This window comes from Antedon mediterranea, chromosome 9 (genome assembly GCF_964355755.1).
Source record: "Antedon mediterranea chromosome 9, ecAntMedi1.1, whole genome shotgun sequence".
Classification (NCBI taxonomy): domain Eukaryota; kingdom Metazoa; phylum Echinodermata; class Crinoidea; order Comatulida; family Antedonidae; genus Antedon; species Antedon mediterranea.
The window spans coordinates 21,907,407-21,926,623 of NC_092678.1; the positions used below are offsets into that span (position 1 = coordinate 21,907,407).

General features: G+C 34.5%; 3 protein-coding genes across 3 annotated transcripts; 1 reads left to right on the forward strand and 2 right to left on the reverse strand.

The window, feature by feature from the left end:
- Positions 1-6,619: 6,619 nt before the first annotated feature.
- LOC140058322 (profilin-like) lies at positions 6,620-7,111 on the reverse strand. The gene has a single exon (XM_072103886.1). The coding sequence runs from the start codon at positions 7,109-7,111 to the stop codon at positions 6,620-6,622; it is 492 nt and encodes a 163-aa protein (XP_071959987.1).
- A 4,212-nt stretch (positions 7,112-11,323) lies between these two features.
- LOC140058323 (profilin-like) lies at positions 11,324-11,746 on the reverse strand. Its single transcript, XM_072103887.1, has one exon. It carries the CDS (start codon positions 11,744-11,746, stop codon positions 11,324-11,326), a length of 423 nt encoding a protein of 140 aa, XP_071959988.1.
- A 1,765-nt stretch (positions 11,747-13,511) lies between these two features.
- On the forward strand, positions 13,512-19,055 carry LOC140059075 (uncharacterized). The gene is made up of 3 exons (XM_072104902.1): positions 13,512-13,568; positions 13,996-16,402; positions 16,791-19,055. The coding sequence occupies exons 1-3, from the start codon at positions 13,563-13,565 to the stop codon at positions 18,002-18,004; spliced, it is 3,627 nt and encodes a 1,208-aa protein (XP_071961003.1). The 5' UTR covers positions 13,512-13,562; the 3' UTR covers positions 18,005-19,055.
- Positions 19,056-19,217: the final 162 nt, after the last annotated feature.

The following is a 19,217-nucleotide window of genomic DNA, read 5'->3' on the forward strand; positions in this document are numbered from 1 at the left end:
CAATTTTAGCATAAACAAACAAGCCATTGTTCTAACCGTATTTGTTATTTTTATGAGAAATAATTTTGAATTTGTAATAACAAATTAGAAACTATAATTGAATTGATCACTTTGACGAATTATAGGTGATCATTTTACTGATATTTAATTTAAACAAGAAATATTTCTTACAAAAAACGCTGCTCGCTTATTGAAAAATATTTTTTATTTCTAATGTTTTTGAATGTGTCTTTATTTTCACATAATAGTTATTTTACCTGAAAAAGTGTAATTTAAAGCAACAAATACTTAAATTGTCTGTCAGACAATGGTTTTTGGGTTTCTTTTCTCTTTTTATAGGCTGTGAATAAATATTATTTTTTTGTTACAGAAGTGAATACTCAATTTCTGTCACTTTAATTTTATTGCTAAGGTCAAGTCTGGCGGTCACTTCATCACCCTAGATATTTCAAGTGTGAAGTATTATATCCTATATTACAAACACAAACTTTAATGGACTGTTTCGATAATAATTCAATGAATATCTGACAGTGAATATACCAGAAATGCTTTGGGATTTGTAATTTTAGCATGACATGTCCTAATAGACTCTTTTCCCAGACGTTTTTTGGGTCTACTGTAGCAGCTGGAATCAATAAATTATAGTGGAGTTTCCATTTTCGCAAAACTGTCGTCCTTAGAACTAGCTATAACAGCAGCAGCGTGAAAAAACAGGCAGGTACGTTAAATAAGACCGCAAAATATTGATTAGGCAATCCTATTACCTGATGCATATATGCTTATGATGCTGATTGGTGCCTATTATGTGTCATAAAATCGTCGATGAAGTGTAAATGGGGTCTTTTTTTATATACTCTATACGGTACAGTTCACTGTATATCTATATACTGTACTGTACAGTGTAACATAGGTGAAATTACGGGAACCACAACATGTTTTAATTTTTTGGTATGATGACGTTGTCAAAATAAACTTGCAGATCACAATTTCGAAAGAAAATGAATTGAGCAAAAAATTATAAGATTTGGAAGAAAATTTGGCACGTAGAAACGCACTGCGCGCTCTTTGAAATGTGTATAAATTTGTCGAAAGGGAGAAAAGAACTACTTTTTAACTTCAACTACATCCTATAGGCTTAATTTTTATATGAATTCATATCTACATTTCATCAGCTTTCATAACAAAATAATAATCATCAAGGTAACCTTTAATTCTGAAGAGCTGTAAGATATTCAAAAATACGGTGTAGGTAAATTTACACGACCTACGTTATTCAAGTTTTTACGCGTGATGACGTCATCAAAATGAAAATGTTGACAACTCATGAGAAAGATAATTAATTGAGCAATCATATACTAAAATTTGAGCGAAAATCGGGCACAAAATAACCGAGGTGCGCTCTGTTGAATATGATAATCTATGACGAAAGAGAAAAAACTTAATTTTTAAATTCAAGAGGCCATTTGATGACGTCACAACATTTTGTACGTAAAATGTGTACATGAATTTATATCTACAACTCAATGGCTTCCAGAATAAGTTAAAAAGATTGGGGGTCAACGTGCATTCTGAAGAATTATTTTCATTTTAAAAATGCCTTATTTTTCACCATTTTCAGCACTTTTATTAATGTGCGTATTTTGTAATTTTTTACCTGCTCGTATAGCGTTATTTTAAGTCGGAACGGACTCAAATTCAGTGAATGTACTAAGGATGGTGAGTAGAATGCAATTTGTACAAACATTTTAAAGTATCGTGCGCATTTTTGAGCAGTTATTTTTTAAAACACGCAAATTTATGCTCTAAGTTGATCAAAACCTAATTTTGAGTTTTTTAAATTTTTAACGCGCGATTTCACGCGCATGACCCTACGTGCGCGTGCGTTTTTATTTGCTAATATTTTTACCCTTGACCTGAAGTTTACGTGTAATAAATTTCATTAATATCTGATAATGAATTATGGAGATATGATTGATAATGTGATTTCATAAAATGGCGTATAAATGACGTCACGGTTGAGTGATCGCGCTGAAAAGCTTATTATGATGCCTAAGTTAAAGTATTTGAAAGATATTGTGACATTTTTGTGATCATTGCCATTCAACTTTTTGAGATAAATGTTACACAAAAAGTGTAAAGAAAGAAGAATAACATTAAAGATTTTATACAATAAGAATAGGTAATCATTTTGTTCTAAATGATCACCTAAAAATGACAACAAAGACATTGTTATTCATGAATAATCAACATAATCAGTTTAATCATATTCAGTCGTATCAATGCACTTTTGATTTAATGTATAGCATTAGGCATAAAGAACAAATAAATTGTATGAACATTTGAATTATTTCTTATAGTGTTACGTTTGTCGTTAACGGCCTTGAAAATATTGATGTGGTTATCACGCAAGCAAGTGGACCAATTACAAGCAACTATTCCAAATCCTTTGCTCGCGCTTACGTCAATGCGCTGCGAGTTTGTATTATTAGTGAAAAAGAAAAATATATTTTGGCACATATGGCGTTTCATACGTATACTACTTGATTTTGTATTTTCAGACAAAAATCGCGGTCGAAACAAAAACAAATAAATAAAAAAAAAAGATAATAGACTTGGGGCAAGTCTACTACTTACTATATTGTTACAACACACTTTCACAATTGGTTTTGTAAAATGAAAAATTCAGTGAATATTACTGAAACTGAAAATCGTGCATAAAAAACCATAAACAAATTTTGTATACTCATAAAAAAAAAGAATATTTGGAGATACCGGATGTGTCACGATTCTACCATATCACTTCCATATTTGAGCATACTGTATCACTACCATATTTGGGCAAATCACTATCATATTTGGGCACATCACACTTTTGTTGTCAAACAAGTTTCATAGTGTAAACAGAGCTTAAAGGAAAAGAACTCACAACTTGTAGATGAAATGTAACCATGGTTAACTTTTGTTTGTGAATTTGATAGAAATTAGAACATTTGTATCATTGAAGTATCATAAGTTGTTTGTTGGAAGTTCGGCTAAAAAGATGATGCCAATCCACTATCAAGTATCAGATGAGAACAATATTCATTGATTAATATTTGTGTGTGTTCTTCTTCTGAAAATAAAGTGCAGTGTAAATCGTCTACGCCTATAGTTCAAACATTGTGTTCACACAATAGGCCCTAATTGATTATTTTTTATGATGCATACCAAAATCATATAAAACCAATTCCCATTTGAAATTGTTTATAATTAAAAGAGAATTATAAAATATTCCTGATTTAATGAATTAACTTGAATTTTAAATTTAGAAAATTAAAAAAACAATAGGGCCCTAATTGATTATTTTTTATGATGCATACCAAAATCATATAAACCCATTCCCATTTGAAATTGTTTATAAATAAAACAGAATTATATTATATCGCTCAACATACAAAACCTTCCTAAGAAGAATGCTAGTGAATGGCTTTCAAAGGGTCTGGCCACCAAACCATGTAGACCCTCAGATGAAGAAACAGATGAAAACTATATAGACTGGAGTTACGTAATTGATAATGACGATCTCTACAAGATTACTGGCTTTCAACCGCTAGAAGAATATGTCTACAAGCAACAATTCAACTGGATCGGACATGTAATTAGTAAAGAAAATGAAGATCCTACAAAAATTCTTACTTTTCACACAACACAAAGTAAACGAAGAGGTCGGAAGATACCATCAGTACTTGATAGAGTTGTACAACAAAGTCAACTTACTAGATGCAACTTCATTAGAGCCTGCTTCAACAAAATGTATAATTCCCAGCAATGTTTTAACTGTATATATGACCTGTTTTATAAGTTGTTTTGTGACTGTGCAATTTGGTAGTAGTCACTCTCATACTGTACATTTAAAAGTAACACATCCAAATGCCAACTTTAAGTCAATGGCTACCAGATGTCTCTGTGAGACGGTTATTTAAACCAGTACCAGTAGTATAGGGCCTAACCAATTTCGAGCACACACGACTGTAGCATGTACATGGCCTTGTTCGTTTTGTTTTCGTAGTAAAAATAATGTTTTCAGTTATAAAAATCACAAAATAAACGGTTAATTTCAACCAAAAACCCATTGGTAGACAGCCAATTTCATAATTTTTTGCTTTAAATTACAGTTTTTAGGTAAACATATATTTTAGGTTCAATTTTTGGTCAAAGTGAAGAACTATTATGTGACATTAAAATGGAATATTTAAAAAAAAAAAAAATAAAATTTTTTTTTCAGTGGGACAATACATCTTTAATATAATAATTAACCGGCTATTGGTCAATTCAATAGCTACCATGCTTATAATTAGCAATTACCAAAATACGCCTACAAATTATTTACTAAATTTACTGTATTACAAAGTCGTCGTTATTATTATAGAAATAATAAATATATTAAATTAATCACCAAACACAATTAATATTCACTTTTCTGTTAAGCTCTGTCAACACTATCAAACTTTATGTGACATCAAATGTGACGTGCCTATATATGGACACGATGATGTCGTCATATCACTACCATATTTGGGCATATCATACTTTTTTAGTCACATAAAGTTTGATAGTGAGTGTAGACAGAGAATTACATACTACAACAACACAAGATGCCAGCACAGAAACAATATTAGTCACATCAAGTTTGATAGTGAGTGTAGACAGAGAATTAGAAAAAATCTGGAGTAGCCTACTGTAACCTAGAAAAACCATAACGCCACCAGATTATATGAATTGCTTGATTCAAATTGAGATTGCCATGTACTCTTTGTAACCATCTGCTCTTGTGTATGTACTCTATGTATATTGTCGGGATTAGGCCTATATGATTTGAAGATGGTCTAATATGATTAAACCAATCGCATTTTCGCAATAATAAAGTCAGTCTAAACTGGTTAGATGTCCGTCTGTTGTGTGTGCGTTTGTGTAGGAAGATAAACAATAGTATAGTTCACATCCATGTTGTATTTGCTCTTGTAAGGTTCGTGGTATATAATGTACACAATGCTGAGTATCGAAGATGGAACGTCGTTAGCAAATGGTTAGATGTCCGTCTGTTGTGTGTGCGTTTGTGTAGGAAGATAAACAATTAGTATAGTTCAAATCCATGTTGTATTTGCTCTTGTAAGGTTCGTGGTATATAATGTACACAATGCTGAGTATCGAAGATGGAACGTCGTTAGCAAATGGTTAGATGTCCGTCTGTGGCTAAAGATACGGTACCGTATTCTAACTTCTGTTTACTAAAGATACGGTAAAATTGCATTACGTCATAACCAGCCAATGGGGTGCTGGCACGTGTGTGACGTCATCGTATAAGGACTTTGTGGATTTTTTTCATATCGCGAAAACCATGGAGGTATGGCGAAAACAGTTTAGTTATAATGGGAAAGTTTAGGCGATGTGCCTTTTTAAACCCCATATCAACTACATTGTGTCGATGCGATTCTTGAAGGTATTAGCGGTCTCAGAATTGACAACGTCGGCTGGTAAACTGTTCCAATGGTTTATTACTCGTTGCGAGAAGGTATGTCTTCTACAGTTCAATCCTTTATGGAAAGTAGGCTTGAAAAATCTCAGGTGATGCCCTCGAGTAATTCTGCTAATGTTACTTCTCATTTGGAAAAAGTCATCCTTGGCTACACCCTCGAAACCTTTAACAATTTTATATGCTTCAATCAGGTCACCTCGAATTCTTCTGTCATACAAGGTTGTTAGGCCAAGAAACTTTAAACGATCTTCATATGATCAACCGCATTTTCTTTATGCTTTATTTATCGCTATTATCGCCGTCGTGTGTGACAAAAACTAAATGTAGCCTACGTCTGTTATTATTATTGAAAAGCCATGTTGATTTTAATTCTAGAATAGAGAAAACCGTTTTAAAAGAGAAGGGAAAGCGATTCCAGGCTGTGGCCAGCTGCATATGTGTGCGCTGATTTCTGTGACTCGTCAGCCCTGGGACTACACTGCTGTCTAAATCATAGTATTTAAGGGCTCCTTTATTGTCCGCATTTGCTTGTTGTTTATGGTCACCATTGTAAACAAAGTTTTAAAAAAATATAGGCCTAAATAGGCCATTTGGAATAAAAATAAAACCCTCATCTGCAGCGCAGCACACACATCCACGCAGCCTGGCGCCGCCGATAGGAATTCTCTACATATATACAACAACCAACAACAACAGACGCGATATGAAAAAAAAATCCCAAGTCCTTATACGATGACGTCACACACGTACCAGCACCCCATTGGCTGATTATGACGTAATGCAATTTTACCGTACCTTTAGTAAACAGAAGTTAGAATACGGTACCGTATCTTTAGCCACGGCGATAAACAATTAGTATAGTTCACATCCATGTTGTATTTGCTCTTGTAAGGTTCGTGGTATACAATGTACACAATGCTGAATATCGAAGATGGAACGTCGTTAGCAAATGGTGTAGTTGTTTCTTCTTCTGTACATAAAGGACAAATCTTCTACATTTTTAAGTTTTGATAGATGAATCATTTTCACAAAAAAAAAAAAAAAAGCGATATACTGCATAAGCCTATCTGTAGTGGATATGCGTTGAGTATGGTTTGCATGTGACTACATTCCCAGGGATTCAAGATATTCAGCAATAACTGCGACACCTTTATTTGTGTTTCCTTGCATTTCTCCCTCTATGGTGTGTGCGATGACTATGGCAGTTTTTGAAGACTGCATCGTAATTGCTCCGTGATCTTTCAGTTTACCCAAAACAAGTAGGCCTGTGTTCACTTCGTCTTCCCTCAAGAATTGGTATTGAACCCCCTCAGCTTGTATACCACTTGCCATGAACGCTGAGAAATCTTCACTTTTGAAACTCACTGCTATATCAGTAGCCTCACTTGTTGTTAATTTGTAGGCGTTGGCATGGCCATCTGTTGTCCATTTCGCACCACCGTCCAAACCAATTATACAGGCTTGATCAGCATGCTCTGTACCACTTGCATCCTTAGTTTGAGCAATCAAATAATCAATGTATGAATCCCAACTCTGCGTGTACACCGGATTGACAAGTGAAAAACAAACCAAGAAAATCAAACAGATGAAACCCATGTTTCTTCTTCTAAGTTCAGAATTAACCAATACCGAGTTACCGTATTTAGAGTACACCGCAAGGACTGTACATATTTCACAATAGTTCTCACTTATTCATTTAATTTTAATTAAAACAATGGAGCCTATTGTATTCAATATAATTATAATTTCCATACAGAATGCATTGATTTAGATCCCGAAGATTAATAATTAATTAGTAAATAATTAAAATTTACCTTACAACCGAATTTTTTATTTTTTTCCTTTTGTAATACAATCTAATCCCCGTGTGGACGACAACACATTGTTTTCAGTTTATTTTAATTTTTAATATAATTTATAATATTAAACAAAAAAGCCATTGTTGTGATTTATTATTTTTTAATTTTATGTAGATATATAAAAAAATAACTAGTTTGCCTATTCAGTAAGTTTGTAATGGACTGGTAATTAAAAAATGGCTTAACCTTTCGATGAAACATTGACATTTTAGAATTTTGCGTAGGCTACATTGTGATACCTACCGATATCACAGCATAGCGACGACGTCTGGTGGTTTATAGACTATTATTTCAAACTTATCCCTGCAAGTCTGTATAGTTTATTGTTTACTTTTATGTTTTGTATTCTAGTCATCGGCGTTTTGATTTTTTTGAAACTAGATCAAGTTTTATAGTATCATTTTAGTCGCGTACAAACGCGACTCTACAGCTCACTATCGGTCGGTAAACACTAACTAAAATTTGAGCACGCGACTGCAGCTGGCCATGTATGGTCTTGGACAAATGGAAGTGCGGAGGAGAGGGAGGGGGTGTCAGTTAGAGGAAGGTGTGCACAATGAGTGTACAGTTTGAATACGCCAAGTGATGAAAACATAAAACATTAATTATGTTAAATATTAACATATTGCGTGAACAATTAATTTGACGATTTGTTGCTGTTCTTCTTATATAAGGTTTTTTTTATGTTATTATTATTTTAAAAAATACAAAAAGGGAAAAGGAAGTAAAAATAGGCTATATAGTATATATATGTATTGAAATGTATTATTTGCAATTCGTACTTTTTTTTAATACCTTATTCATTTATTTTTATTGTAATTGATTGAAAGAAAGAAAATAAATGTTTACGTTGATTGATTTGTCATATAGTACCGAAACTTTGAAAGGTCTAATCACCTCAATTGACTTTTGAAGAACGCACTTTTTGTTTCATGTGATAGGCCTACTCTACTACACATCAAACTTTATGTGACAAAAAATGTGATGTGCCCATATATGGACATGATATATATCACTACCATATTCAAGTATATCACTACCATATTTGGGCAAATCACACTTTCTTTGTCAAACTAGTTTGATAGTAGGCCTATATAGACAGAGCTTTACTCATGGCCGAGGTGTGGTCGTCTGTAAAGTTTGGTTCCAATCAGGGAGCGATGCAAGGTCGTAAGCGCAGCACACGCGAGTTACCCAATATAATAGAAACTTCGGCGCCGTTTACCGTACCTAAAGAGCCAACAACATCGGCAAGGGTTCGAGGCCGACTCGCTCCTAGTTCTGGTGGTGGAATAAGTCTTCTCAGATAAGGACTATAAACCGTAGGTCCAGTGTACACAGTTATAATCTGTGTGTACTTTAAAGAACCCAGTTCATTATTCGAAAAGTGTAGGGGGTTACCCCGGTGAACTGGTTCACACAATAGCCCCTGTGTCAGGGGGATTACCACCTATCTGATAGGACAGTGATTAATTCACTATTGGTAATCCTTGGCCACATTGCCTAAAGACATAAAATTAAAAAAAAATAAAAAATATATAGTATATGCTTGGAATGTGATTGGCCTAATTACTTTTGGTGCGCATACGTCTGCCCTTCTGTTGCGTGCTAATGGAAACCACCAAGCTTAGGCTACTCTCCGGTATTTAGATGCACACGTCACTGTTTGGTTCCATTTCTCTAGAACACTACGACCAGTAAGTACTATAGATAGGCTATTTAAATGAAAATAACCAATAAAAATAATGATGCGAATATAAAAAACACATAAAAAAGAGAAAGATAATCCAGGGCATTGTGATTGACCTTTAAACAGATATGCCTTTCAATTGTTCACGTTGTAAATGCCATGTCATTCCTGATGCCGGCTGACTGCACAAGTACAGTATAGTTGCCTTAACAATTGAATAAGGCCTACTTAGTACCCCAGGACCAATATGGTACAGGATATAACATGTGCCTTGTATTTCGTAAACTTTGTTCAAACCTACCGAGCAATGATTTCGTAGGGTAAGCCAGGTGACATCAGCAACGTGTTCACATTCGTTCTCTGCAGACCATACTACTACTCTGCATTTCGTATAACTTGGTCCAATAATTTGACCAATCACGACGCGATGACCACCGAATTGTCACTTATGATTGGTCAACTCACTTCCGTTTGGGGAGTTTGCTCCTTTTTAGCAAATTATATATACAGTAATGTAATATTGAAGTTGTCACATTTAAGGTTTCTTCACACTCACTTATAGTATTATACGCAGCGCAGGTAATTCGCGACAGTTCGACTTAGATTGGACAATGCGTTCTATTGTCACACATGCGCACAGGAGGTACTTTCCTGTTTTAGGTTGGTCTTCTTACGACATGTATATTGTAAGATATATAAAGTTCGGTCTACACTCAATATCAAACCAGGGAGTTGTTATAATAACAACTCCCTGATCAAACTATATTGACAAAAATGTGTGATAAACCCAAATATGGTAGTGATAATACATCATCATGACCATATATGGGCATATCCCACTTTGTTATCGCATAGCTTAATATTTGTTTTGGAGACTTACTTCCTATGCGTATAATTTAAATTCAGAAGAAGTTGATTGAATAGAAGTAAATGCATTAGAAAACTGCAAATGTTAAAAAATTGATTCAAACACAAAATGAATGGTAAAACAAAATTGTTGTTCTGCCAAAACACAAGGTCGGTTGATTTGGAAAGTTTGTTTAAAGTACGGTAATTTACCGTAAAACAAACAATATCTCGGGTAAAACAAATAGTTTGTCAAGTAAGCAAATTTGAACTTTATAAATATGGGATGTCATTTATTATTTCTGCCAAAATCAAAAGTGGAATTGTTTATACTATAATAATCATCATAAAAAAGATAACATGCATTCATTATATCAAGTTACATACAAGCTTTCACAGTAAAATGAATATGTTGTCAAAGAAACCCATTTTATATTAGTGAAAAAATTCTACTTTACTAAACTATTAAAAACAACGTTGCATAACCAGTTAAGATTTTTATACTCTTAAAAATAGAATATAAAAACTCAAAACAATGCTAAATACATATCAGTTTGGGGGATGATACTGTATATGGTTACTTTATTAAGAACAATGTTAAAAACTAGAATATTTGTCACAATTGTAAGTAATCAGAAGCTGCTTAGTTGACAATGTAGCAAATATTAAATACAAATTAATTAATTTACTAATTATTAGAAGACCGTTTATTACTACTATTTAGAAGATAATACTTGTATATTCAATTAATCAACCCAACTAATATTGCTTGGTATTGAAGCATTTTAGAATCAACATATCATTGCAAGTGTTATATTTATTGAGATAATGTCTTTAAACAGGAATATCTCTGAAGTCTGCTGTGGCGGGAAAAGCATCACCAGAGGTTTATAAGAAAAGTTGCTTGGTCCAATAGTTCCGCATTTTGCGATTCTTGAATTTGGGTTCATAAACTGTAGTGTCAATTATCTGGAAAAATGTTATTTTAACATTGGCTATACAGATCAACGTAACATTAAGCGTCGGGCCCATAGTAGTCATGCCACTTTTTATGTATTGATATATTATAAAGTTATTAGTATGGTAAATGTAAAAATTCTGGAAACACTGGATGAGATTCCTCCTCTGCTTGCTGTGTCCGTTCAAGTGGCTAGAGGTTTGGTTATGGAAAGATAGTGCCAACAATTCGACATGCAGTAAACTATGTCAAGTTACCGAAACAATATTATTACAGCATTGATCAATATTTTGTGTTCTTGGACTAAAAATAAATTGCAGTGTTAATCTTCTACTACACCTACAGTTTGTAAGTTCGAAAATTATGATAAATCATTTTCACAAAATGAAAAAGCGAGATATCTGTAGTATTAGTTAGTATGCTTTGGTCTCCTCTCGGGTACAGGTTGCATGCGACTACATTCCCAGGGATTCTAGATATTCAGCAATAACTGCTACACCTTTATTTGTGTTTCCTTGTTGACATCCCTCTGCGGTGTGGCCGATGACTATGGCAGTTTTTGAACACTGCATCGTAAGTGCTCCTTTATCTTTTTTTTTGCCGAAAACAGTTTTTTTGTCTTCTTCCCTCAAAAATTGGTATTTTTCTCCCTCAACATATATACCACCTGTCATGAACGTATTGAACTCTCTACTTTTAAAACACTTTGCTATGTTCGCACCCTCAGCACCTTGTAGTTTAAGCGCCATGGGATGGCCTGCTGTTGTCCAAGGTGCGCCACCGTCCAAACCAATTATACAAGCTCTATCACTATGCGCTGTACCACTTGCATCCTTAGTTTGAGCAACCAAATTATCAATATATGAATCCCAACTCATGATTTTAATTGCTAGGTTTATAAGTGTTCAATAAACTATGAGAATCAAAGAAATGTACGGCTTACTTTAACCAGCACTTCCGCCTTCGCTACCGGTAAATGGTACAAGGACGTGTAGAATGGAAAATGGAGGTTGGTACCATGAGCGCGAGGAAGTTATTTCACACAAAAACAGACTCCCGCCCTCTACATTAAAGTCTTTATATTGGCTGTGCCTTTTCGGCTGTGTAGGATATCCATATTTAAAATTTCTATACAAACTCACAGACCTCATAAAATTAATTTTTCTACGATATTTTATTAATTAAAATTGTTTTTCAGATATATGATTCAATTAACACTATGGATGGAGTACATGAATAATTATTATCTCTGAAGAGAGAATTTAGACCCGCCCTCTAGTGTTTGAATTCATGGAGAACAAAAATTCTCGAAATAATAATATCAATAGTTACATTTGGAGACAGTACTGATGTATGGTGCAAAAAAACCTCTCAAGTACCCAATTAAATGGATTATATAAGGAATTTATAATATAATTATATAATTTTTGTTGTTTCTCTTTTGGTGGAATGTACTAGATTTTTAGGACTTATTGCCACGTACTCATGCAATTCGCACTTTTAGTACTATCATTTCACTTCCGCATTCACCACCGCCTCCCATGTAGTTAAAATACGATTTGTTGCGGTTCGGCATGGCGATGTGAGACACTCCCCTTTTTCAAAAAAAGTGGGTTACACTATCACGTGATAAACACTAGTAATAACAGAACATGAAATATTACGGTGCTAATCAAAACATGTATAAACCTTTATAGTAATTCTGTAGTATTAAATAAAATTTAAGTTACATAAAAAATATTAATTTTAATATTGTAACAGGTAATGTAAATGATTGGAAATGTTATTTATTTTGGTTTTAGAAACATTTACTGGAGCCTAGTTAGAGGGGACGCTAACCGATTAATTTCCTTGGACACCACCGATACTTAGCCTAGATAGTGTTTGACGTGTAATTTAAATTTTTGATTTAAAACTACAATTAGGCCTAGGAGGGATTAACGCCTAATTAGTATTGAATATTATGGATCTCCGAATTTTGATGATAATAATAATAACATGAATTGGTTGGTTTAGCCACAGTACGCCTTCCTATTTAGGCCTTAATGTGTACTGGCATGGTTGGTAGGGAGTTTGAACTTTTGTGTAACTGTTTATACACAGATGCCCACCATTTCCTATGAAATCGTATGTTGTCTCTCCACACTCACTCTGACTCACAGGGCCGAGTCATATTAGCATTACACAGTAGTATATTATTTTAGCTAGCCTTCATATCTATTGAGTAGGTAGGTCTAATTATTATATAGTAATTAAACCTGGGTTGATATATTATTGTGTATTTTATTTTACATTAGTTGAGTTTCCCCTGATTGTGATCTACCATCAGGTGTTTATTAACTAATGAATGATGTTTGAATTCATTTTTTTATTAAGGCATGAAGAACCCAAATATGGAATGTTACCACAAGATTATCAACAGAAAACCATTGAAGCAGTAAACAACTATATAAACATTTAAAAAAAATGCGATGCATTACACGTTTATGGGGAGCATCGTCATTCTTTTACCACCGGCCTTTAAGGAAGCAGAGTTTTAAGATTTTACTAGTCGTTTTCTGTACCTCGATTATCAACAGCAATGCATTGTGGGGATTGGTAGAAGATGCGGAGGAAAGTAGAGCAATGGTACAGGACAAAATAGCAATTGTTGGAAAAGTATTTGTGTATCGCATTCCAAGTGTGAAGAGTAAGATGAAGGTGAGAAAATTATTCAACAATTAAATTAGACTGTTTTTCTTCACATCAGTATTGAGTAAAGTTACTATACAGTTGTAGTATACAGTAGTACCACATTATAAAGCCTTGTCTACACTATCAAACTTTATGTGACAAAAAAATGTGACGTGCCCGTAGATGGACATGATGATGCCATATCACTAGGATATTTGGCCACATCAGTACCATATATGTGGACATCACACTTTTTTGTCAAATAAAGTTTGATAGACAAGGCTTAATATGCTATGCGAAAAAAAAAAAAATTATCAATATTTTGTATCTCTGAATACTAACTATATATTATTGTTAAATATGGTTTGGGAATGCTTTTATTTTCGTTGTAGTGAATATCTCCATATCATGAAATTTTCACTGTCACTTCTTTTTTTTCCCTCCTTTATTTTAGGTAACAGAAGCAGGATGTGAATCTCTCCCTGATTGGTTGGACTTCAATGCTGATAATTTGACACTGTATGGTATAGCTACTGTGCTGGACATAGGATACCACTACATAAGTGTAACAACCACATCGGAAAACAATAAAGTCTCTAGAAATAATGATATCTTTACAATTGATGTCATGATGGACATATCTTTAACTGCAGATAAACTGTCGGACCATTTACCAGAACGAGCAAGAAATAAATTAACTGATATCTTGTTGTTGAACCTTCAATCATCAGATGTGTTGACGTATGAGACCAGACTTGAATCATGTTCACCAGACCAACCTCGCTATTCGGCAACTATCATCTTCGATTCCACATTTAAGGAACTCGGTGGGCAAGCAAGAGTTGACGTTGCCCTACGGTTTGCAGAATTTGTGTCTCGTAGCCCGGTTGATATCACCTTGAGTCCACGTAAAAGTACTAGTATCACTCGTCTACTTAAAAAATCAATTGTGGCAGCCGGCGCTGGGGATGTGGATGACAAACACATGGAGGAGAATGTTGAGATTTCATGGACCATAGCTTGCAATTATCAATTCCGCATAAAAGACTTTATAATGATTTTAGAACACAATATTTTAAGCAAAACCTTGACAAATGTCATAGGATACTCCATACTTGGTTGGTATATAACCAAAGAGGCGCCCAGATTCAAACCAAGGATCAGACGGCAGGCGAATGGTATCATTGAAGGAACACCAATGCCCACTCCAAGTCTTACCATAGTTCCGCCAACCAATGTAGGGAGTACAAGAACTTTCACTTTTCCGTCCACATCAATATTTTCCGAGTCCACATTTACAATTGAGACTATTCCGTCCATGTTTACACAAACTATATTTGCATCTCAAGATTCACAACCTTTAATATCATCATTTAGTACATCTGATCAAACATCTTATATTTCATTCAGTTCATCAGATAGTATAGTGTACTCAACCTTATTTACTTCAGAATCTGTACTCCTATCAACAACAAATTTGATTATGACTTCAACATTGCATATTTCCACTTTGGAATCATTTTTCTCAGAATCCGTGTCCACATACAGTGTCCCTCAATTAACTTCATCCACTGCAAGAAGTAATCAATTTTCATCAACATTTATCACATCTTCTTTGTCTGAGCCATACTTCACAATGACCATTTCACCTGTTGAATTAAGCTCTTCACTTGCTAGAAGTTCTTTTGAAAGTTTTTCTGAGACTTCTTCCAGTACATCATTTCAATATCTTAGTAGCGTTGAGAGCTCCTTCAGTTTCTACTTTTCAACAAGCATGGCTAGAGATTCTATGGCCACTGTTGTTCCATTTTCTACTGATTCACTATCAATTTCTCCGGTGGTTTCGACAGTAACACTAACAACAGATGTAATGCCATCGACATCACAAAAATCCTCTCAAATGTTGACACAATTGGAGAGTGACTCTTTGTCAACTGTAATTGTATCAACTGCTGAAACTACTAGTCTAGATATTTCTTTAGACTTATCGTCTGTCATTACTCATCAGCCATTGTCATCAACTGAGTTAAATTTATACTCATCAACTTTAATCACAAGTTCAGACTTATTTTCTGTGATGAGTAGCTCTGTTGATGATTCCTTTGTAACCAGTTCTGTTTTAAAAGAATCAAGCATTTTAGTGTCTTCAGTATCAACTATCCTATCATCAAGTTTTGAGGCGTCTGTTCCAGTGTTCAGCTCTAGCCTGTCACAAACCTTCTATTCATTGCAACCATCCTCATCTCTCCTGCCATCAATGACACCTTCTGCATCATCTCAGCAAATCATGTCTTCATCTGAATTGTATTCCATGAAATCTTCTTTTTCTATACTATCATCAGAATTGTCACCATCTATATCCGAGACATCTTTTTTTATTAGTTCAATCAACATCGAAACACAAAGTGTATCTCCCACATCATCAGTGCTATTATCAGAACCCACCCCATCATCATCAGCAACACCCCAACCATCAGTATCCCAACCTTTAACACCCCAACCATCAGTACCCCAAACATTAACACCCCTAATTTCAACACCCCAATCATCAGTACCCCAAACATTAACACCCCTAATTTCAACATACCACTTATCAACATCAACAACATCCTTTTCCACATCCAGCAGTTTGATGCCATCATCGACATTCTTGACACCCTCACCATCATATTTCCCGTCATCTGTTATGGAGAGCAGTTTGCCAACAGTGGTTCCAACACCAACTCTATCTACATCTATCATGGGATCATTGTCCAGCATTTCTGTGTCGTCAATTCAGCAAGTGTTATCTTCTGACATCATACCGTCATCATCCATTTCAAATACCATAATCTCATCCAGTTTGTATGTCATAACTCCAGGTAATAAGAACATTAACATGCATGTGTGTTTCTTTGGTGTGCAATATAGAATAAGCATGTATTTGTTGTCATGTCCTATTGATTTTATCAGCATATAATAGTAAATATAGCACCAACTAAAAAATCAAAGGCACTGTGGTGAGCTCCTGAACCTTATATTTTGTGTATGCTCTCCACCTTGGGTAGGGTTTTAATACTATATTTTGAATTGACTTTTTATATTTTTATTCGAACCATATTTAATGAGGGTGATCCATCCAGTAATTGCTGATCATTTGGGACCCTCAGAACAGATACAATACACAAAAAAAGAAAAACAAAACTTGAGAGATTAGACCTCAGATATTCTAAATCCACCCAATGTTTACAAATTAAATTTTTTTTACAGAACCCACCAATCAAGGACCGGTTGTTCTTAACGCCATCAATCATGTCTCAATCATAATTGGACGGATTCTACACTTTGATATTCCTGCCGATACATTTCACGATGCAGAAGATGGAAACACACGCAATCTTAAGCTTGAACTACTTGCAGGTGATAATGAACCTCTACAGGGATCGTCATGGGTGAGGTTGGACTCTGAGAATCAGGTTATCTACGGGTTGCCGTTGGATTTTGATTTAATTGGCCAAAAAATAGTTTATAATTTACATGCAATTGATACAAATGGTTTAAATGTGTTTGATGCTTTGTATTTAGAAGTGCTTCCTGACCCGTTTATATATAACCACCGATTTTTCATAACATTTAGCAATAATTACTTTGGATTTGCAAGTTACGTCAATAACGCTATAAACGTGTGTCAACGATTGGCAGATTATTATGGTGATCCGAACACGGATATGATTACAGTTGCCTCAGTAACAGAGGGATCTGTTATTTATGCGTATGCAAACAATAGCATTGCCAAAGATTTTTGCGATAAGGATACTGTATATAATGTGTATAGTCGTCTTGCGTATGCAAACGGTTCAGTAAACATTGGCCTATCGATTGTCATGCATCCAAAGTTTTCAGTTATTGCAGTGGACAAAGAATTTACAGGGATATGTTTACCAAAACCGCAAACCACCAATTCTCCGAATGTGATTGCGGAAAAACACACCAGTGAGGGTGACATAATTCCCATCATTGTACCTGCCCTCCTTTCTGCCTTAATAATTTTACTGATTGGAATTTGTGTTTGTTTCTGTTATAAGCGCAAACGTCATGGAGAGGAATTTCTATTACCGGAAGAGACTAACATGTTTGTTGGTAACCGTAAACCAATATTTCTTGATAATGAACTTCAGAAGCAAGCAAAGGCAGCCGAACCAGTAATCTTGCCTAAAGATATATCGCCCTTTCAAGCAAGTCCAATTTCTGTAAATTACCCCTTGGAAGGCAGGCCTTCTCCTCCTTCATACCTAAATGAAGCTTATGAGAAAGACGACATAGACTTGGGTATTCCTATGGCACCTCTTTTTATGCCCCCTGCTTATTCCCCCCAACCTACTTTTAACAGACCACCTCCTTCGTATATGGACCCTCCTACTTATCGTTTACCTCCTCCGTATGAATCGGAAGATGTTGGGATTTTTGAGACATCAAAAATTTAAAATAGGGTTGAGTTATTATTAATATTATTGATTTAATAGTATTGATTGTAATGTGACGAAACTGCTTGGATTGATCCAGGCAGTCATCAAGAAAGTTTTTATAACACTAGCTGGTTCTAGGTTTGTTTTTTTTTAACTATAATGAGACAAAAACATTCCAGTTATGTTTAAAATGTTATATATTACTAATTAGGCTTAATGAAAAATAGCGCAATGTTCTTTAATGGATGCTTTTTTTATAAACTGTTTTTAATTAAGGTTATTTTTTATGAAAACTAGCTGGTTCTGGAGTCATTTTATGCTGACATTTTTTAAGGTTCCAATGTAGTTAATGTTGATGAAAAAAAGTACAGTTTTAGAAGTGTTAATGATATTCCACCAATATGCAGATTACCAAGACCACCATATTTGTACATTCTATGCTTTCTAGCAGCTGGTTATGAGATCTTTCATATACATGTATTATAATCTAATACTGTGTAATATACTATAGTAATGAAGCTTTATAGAAGTTTGATACATTCCAACAATTCTAATATAAATGTTTCTAATTTAATATACACTGTAAATACACCTGTGTCCAGTGGTGTAACGGCTATGAGTGCTCACTGGCTAAACCCAGGGGCCCCAGAACATATGGGGCCCTTGAGCAGTGCATATAGTGGAAAAACAGGCATTCAATATTAAAAAAAGGCTAAAAACGCCAGAGGCCTCCAGTGTTGGAGGGCCACTTAGAGGGTTCCTAAACCAGGAGCCTCAGGTCTCAACGTTACGCCACTGCCTGTTTCATGTCTCCTTGAAATTACAGGAGGGCATGTTTTCCAACCTGAGTTTGCCAAGAACTAATTCATACTGACCATCGATTAATTAAGAGCAATACCTACCTTGATCACCTTCATAATATTTTTGTTTAAATTCAGTGACTGTTTGTACTGGATATATGTTTTTTTTTAAAGCAAAAGATATCATGTATAGAAAATAAACAAATATATGTTTTTAAATCAATTATTAAAAAAGTACAAGCAAGGTATTTTTAACTGAAATAAATTAAATACTGTATAAAAGTATTATTTGTGTTTGTTATATTTATGAATAATTACTCTTCTATAGGCTAGGTACGGTACTGACTGGTAGTAGAGATGTAGACCTAGGCCCTAGGTCTGCTGAAAGTGCCCATGGGCATGGGCCATATAAATAATACAGTATAAAATAA

Bases quoted from the DNA above. Each gene is read 5' to 3' on its own strand.
- LOC140058322 (XM_072103886.1), bottom strand. From the start codon at position 7,111: ATGGGTTTCATCTGTTTGATTTTCTTGGTTTGTTTTTCACTTGTCAAT.
- LOC140058323 (XM_072103887.1), bottom strand. From the start codon at position 11,746: ATGAGTTGGGATTCATATATTGATAATTTGGTTGCTCAAACTAAGGAT.
- LOC140059075 (XM_072104902.1), top strand. The intron at 16,403-16,790 runs GTAATAAGAACA...TTTTTTTTACAG, and splicing joins TTTGTATGTCATAACTCCAG to AACCCACCAATCAAGGACCG.